The sequence below is a fragment of the Anas platyrhynchos genome, chromosome 30 (genome assembly GCF_047663525.1).
Source record: "Anas platyrhynchos isolate ZD024472 breed Pekin duck chromosome 30, IASCAAS_PekinDuck_T2T, whole genome shotgun sequence".
NCBI lineage: Eukaryota > Metazoa > Chordata > Aves > Anseriformes > Anatidae > Anas > Anas platyrhynchos.
The window spans coordinates 3962305-3967373 of record NC_092616.1 but is presented as its reverse complement, the minus strand read 5'-3'; the positions used below and the strand labels follow the sequence as shown (position 1 = coordinate 3967373).

At 46.4% G+C, this 5069-nt stretch overlaps 2 protein-coding genes across 2 annotated transcripts; one reads left to right on the top strand and one right to left on the bottom strand.

The window, feature by feature from the left end:
- Window positions 1-960, top strand: LOC139999838 (olfactory receptor 14A16-like). The gene has a single exon (XM_072029464.1). It carries the CDS (start codon window positions 1-3, stop codon window positions 958-960), a length of 960 nt encoding a protein of 319 aa, XP_071885565.1.
- Window positions 961-3111: 2151 nt separating this feature from the next.
- On the bottom strand, window positions 3112-4080 carry LOC113841608 (olfactory receptor 10AG1-like). The gene has a single exon (XM_072029463.1). The coding sequence runs from the start codon at window positions 4078-4080 to the stop codon at window positions 3112-3114; it is 969 nt and encodes a 322-aa protein (XP_071885564.1).
- Between the last annotated feature and the right edge of the window lie 989 nt (window positions 4081-5069).

Genomic DNA, 5069 nt, shown 5'->3' with positions numbered 1-5069 from the left:
ATGTCCAACAGCAGCTCCATCACTGAGTTCCTCCTCCTGCCATTTGCAGACACACGCGAGCTGCAGCTCCTGCACTTCACGCTCTTCCTGGGCATCTACCTGGCTGCCCTCCTGGGCAACGGCCTCATCCTCACCGCCATAGCCTGCGACGACCGCCTCCACACCCCCATGTACTTCTTCCTCCTCAACCTTGCCCTCCTCGACCTGGGCTGCATCTCCACCACTCTCCCCAAAGCCATGGCCAATTCCCTCTGGGACACCAGGGCCATCTCCTATGCAGGATGTGTTGCACAGGTCTTTTTCTTCTTTTGTTTGTTTTTAGCAGAGTATTCTATTCTCACCATCATGTCCTATGACCGCTACGTTGCCATCTGCAAGCCCCTGCACTACGGGAGCCTCCTGGGCAGCAGAGCTTGTGCCCAGATGGCAGCAGCTGCCTGGGGCAGTGGGGTTCTCTATGCTTTGTTACACACTGCCAATTCATTTTCCCTGCCCCTCTGTGGAGGAAATACCCTGGACCAGTTCTTCTGTGAAATCCCCCAGGTCCTCAAGCTCTCCTGCACAGACTCCTACCTCAGGGAAGTTTGGCTTCTACTGGCTGGTTTCTGTTTAGCATTTGTCTGTTTTGTTTTCATCATACTGTCCTATGTGCAGATCTTCAGGGCTGTGTTGAGGATGCCTTCTGAGCAGGGACGGCACAAAGCCTTTTCCACTTGCCTCCCCCACCTCTTTGTGGTCTCCCTGTTTCTCAGCACTGGCTTTTTTGCCTACCTGAAGCCCCCGTCCATCTCCTCCCCATCACTGGATCTGGTGGTGGCAGTTCTCTATTCAGTCTTGCCCCCAGTATTCAATCCTCTCATCTACAGCATGAGAAACGAGGAGCTCAAGCGTGCTATCAAGAAAGTGATTACATGGATTTTTCTTAAGATGGATACCTTTTTCACTTTTCTTCACAAATGACATTGTTTGTTTTCCATTGCAGGCCTGAGTGGTACTTTCTTTCTCATTACTTTACAATTACCTTCTGTGTCATTTCCAATTACTACTTTCTTAGAAAAAAAGTATTTGTTCATCCCACATCTCCTGAGCTATGAAACTGCTCTGTTTACTCTGGACATTATTTGACTACCTGTTTGTAAGCACTCTTCCTTGGCATCTGCTTAATAAAACAGGATCTTCCCCAATGCACTACCTGAAATCATGCTTCTTCTTTCAAAGCTGTTGCCAGCAGTAGGGTTGAACATTATGGTGGTTTCACACTGATGGGAAGCTCACCTCCACCACTCCTTTCACCCCCACTCCTGAAAGGAATAGATGGAGAAAAGAGAGTTGAAAAGGACTCCAGGGTTGTTTTAAGGGACAAGCAGATCAGTCACCAATTGCAATCATGAGCAAAGCGGACACAGTGTAGGGAGATTAAGATAATTTATTGAGCATTACTAACAGTCTGGAGCAGTGTGTACTGGGTCTGATTGGCACAGCATCAGGACTCTCTCTAACCCTCCTCCCAGAGCCAGCAGGCTGGGGGTGAGCAAAAAGTGAGAAAGGAACATCACCAGGGCAGCTGACCTAAACCAATCAAAGGGATATTCCATGCCATATGATGTCACACTCATCAATAAAAGGTGGAAAAAGGAAGCTGAGGGGAGGGGTGGGCTCTCATTGCAAAAACGCCTGTCTTCCCGAACATCTATGTTCATTGAGGCCCTGCTTCAAGAACGTGGCCAAGCATCACTCCTTTGTGGGAAGCAGAGAATAATTTCTTTCCTCTGCACTTCCACTCAGCATTTACTTTTTTTTTTTTTTTTTTTTTTTCCCCACGCCCTTTTCCCCTTTCCCTTTTTTCCCTTTAGTTAAAATGTTTAATTAATAATAATCTTTCCTTAATAATTATTTGTCCTGGTTTCAGCTAGGCTAGATGTAATATTCCTCATCCTCCTCCTCCTAATAATAATAATAATAATAATAATAATGGTAATAATACTACTGCTAATAATGTGTACAAACAAGTGATGCACAATGCAATTGCTCACCACCCGCTGACCGATGCCCAGCCTAACCCCGAGCTGTCCGGCCCCCTCCCCCAGCTAGCCACCCCTATATATTGTTTAGCATGACGTCAGATGGTATGGAATACCCCTTTGGCTAGTTTGGGTCACCTGTCCTGGGTCTGTCCCCTCCCAGCTCTTACTGCACCCCCAGCCTGCCCGTTGACAGGACAGAGCAAAAGGCTGAGATGTCCTTGGCTTAGTATAAGCATTGCTCTGCAACAATTAAAACATTTGTGTGTTATCAGCACTCTTCTCATCCTAAGCCAAAATATAGCATTCTACCAGCTACTAGAAGGAAAATTAACTGTCCTAACTGAAACCAGGACATCTATGTAAAGCAATGTTCTGTACATTTAGAATGTTTGATATTCGTGTTGGTGGAGCGTAGACTCCCCGCACACCCAGCGCTGTTTACTTGCCTTTTATATCTTTTATAAATATTCTTTTATAAGTATTACTAAATTCAGATTGAGATGAGACTTCATTTATAACACTCTCGTGTTGGCCCACCCTCAAACATTTGGGGGCTTGCTTCTGTCCCTTACTTCTTTAGAGACTTGCTTCAGGATCTGCAGTTCAGGAACTTGGCAGCAGAGGGCAAATCAACATGCAAAACTCCCTCACAAGCCAAGGCTCTGGGCATAATTCTCCTGAAGTCTTTAATTCTTACGGGGTTCATTACGGAGACGCCAGGAGTCTCCTTAAAGGGATAGACTTCAAGAATAAGAATAATAATAAGTATAGGAAAAGATTTCTTCTTTCTGCTGTTTCTTTAGTTGTCTGCCTACAGAGAAAGTGATATCAACAATCTACAACTGATATTGGTCCTGAATGTCTCCTAAGGGACTCTGAGCCTGTAGGGAAGTCAAGACCTTTTCTGCCAGGCACTCTATGCACAGTCTTCATCCCTACTGCTCAGCCCCACCCTTTCTCTCATCGGCCACCTGAGACTGACATATCAGTTTTGTCTGAGCTGATTCTTGATGCCTACACTCACACAGGCAAATGCCTCATTGGGACTTTCGGTACAATTTGGGCTTCTTTCACATACTCTGCCATATCACTTTCTCCACAGGAGTCTTCTCAGGGCAATTCTAACTTCCTTGTTCCTCAGAGTATAGATGACTGGGTTAAACACGGGGGTCACAACTGTGTAAAACAGGGCAAGGTATTTGTCAGTGTCTGCAGAGTCCTGTGACCGGCGTTTAAAGTACACAAGCATGGCTGAGCCATAAAAGAGAGTCACAATCCTGAGGTGTGAGGAGCAGGTGGAAAAAGCTTTGTGTCTGCTCAGAACTGAAGGCATTTTCAGAATTGCCTTGATAATTTTAGAGTAAGAAATAACTATCATGGAAAAGGGAAGGACAGCAAATATGAAGATGATAGTGTGCAGGGTCACTTGGTTGCAGAAAGTGTCTGCACAGGCCAGTTCCAACAGAGGGGGGACGTCGCAGAAGAAGTGATGAAGGTCACGGGATGCACAGAAGGGCAAGGTGAACACCTGATAGGTCTGTCCTACTTGTAGTGGCACGACGGCCATCCACGCCCCCACTACCAGTCTCATGCAGAACCCCCCATTCATGATGAGGCTGTAGCGCAGGGGGTCACATATGGCTACGTAGCGGTCATAGGCCATGGCAGCCAAGAGAAGGCCTTCAGTGCTTCCCAGCACGATCAAGAAATACAGCTGGGCAGCACAGCCAAGAAAGGAGATCCTGCCATCTCCCGTCAGGAAAGCTACCAACATTTTTGGTAGAGTAGTCGATGTGTAGCAGATCTCCAGGAAGGACAGGTTTCTCAGGAAGAAATACATGGGGTTGTGGAGGCTTGAGTCCATCACTGTGATGAGCATAATCAGGCTGTTCCCAGTGAGAACCATGAGGTAGATGATCAGGAAGACTGTGAAGCACACGCTGGGTAGGCAAGGGTGGTCAGAAAATCCCAAAAGAAGAAATCCAGGTTCAGTGGTGTGATTATCCAAGCCTTTTCTCTGGGGCATTTTCTCTACATAGATCAATGCCAACAACATGCTGTTAGAGGATGCTTATGGCCCATCCACCACCATGTAGATCTCAAGTACAGCGACAAGCTACAAACATCAGCATACACATGACTGCAGTATTAGGACAGTTTGACCAAAATCTGCATGTGTGTATGGAAATCTAACATGGTCTGGTGGGCAGACCCCAGCTGGTAGCTAAGCCCCCACCCAGTTACTCACTTACTCCCCCTCGGTGGGATGGTGGAGAAAAACAAAGGGCCAAAAGCAAGAAAACTCATGGGTCAAGACAAAGACAGTTTAATAAGCTAGGGTTAGAGGAAGGAAAAAGAAAACAAACCAAGAAACCAAAACAAGCCAGCCTTCAAGCAATGCCTACCTTCCCCACCACCTAGTCACTCAGCTTTTTATTGCTGAACATGGCATTACATGGCACAGAATATCTCTTTGGCCAGTCTGGGTCATCTGTTCTGGTTGTGTGCCCCTTGACTCTTGTCCGGCCATGGCCAGTACACTGTAGGGGCAGAGTAGGAAAAAGAGAAGGCTTTGATGCTATACAATCACTACTTAGCAATAGCCAAGACATTGGTATGTCATCAACAGTGTTTTAAACTCCAACCTAAAACACAGCACCACAGGGACTGCTAAGAAGAAAATTATCTCCATCCTAGACAGCCCTAGTACCTGAGTTTCTTGCTTGTCAGGAAGGGTCAGAACAAAATCGTTAAGCCTGAATGACAGCTAATTGTCATATGAATAAGAGAAATTTAGTTTTCTTTGTAAGAGAGGATTTAAATAAGGGAAGTGGAGGGAAGTGGAGGGAAGTGGAGGGAAGGCAAGGCAAGGCAAGGCAAGGCAAGGCAAGGCAAGGCAAGGCAAGGCAAGGCAAGGCGAATATTTGCTGCAAGACTGCTGTGAGAGAGATTCATCCCAGTTTTCCTCAGGGATAAGTACACATCTCCTGAAGCTCTGTCCACCACACAGAGAGCAGAGACACTACCTTAGTTCCAAATTATTCA

Coding starts and splice junctions, on each gene's coding strand:
- LOC113841608 (XM_072029463.1), bottom strand. CDS start 4,080: ATGTTGTTGGCATTGATCTATGTAGAGAAAATGCCCCAGAGAAAAGGC.
- LOC139999838 (XM_072029464.1), top strand. CDS start 1: ATGTCCAACAGCAGCTCCATCACTGAGTTCCTCCTCCTGCCATTTGCA.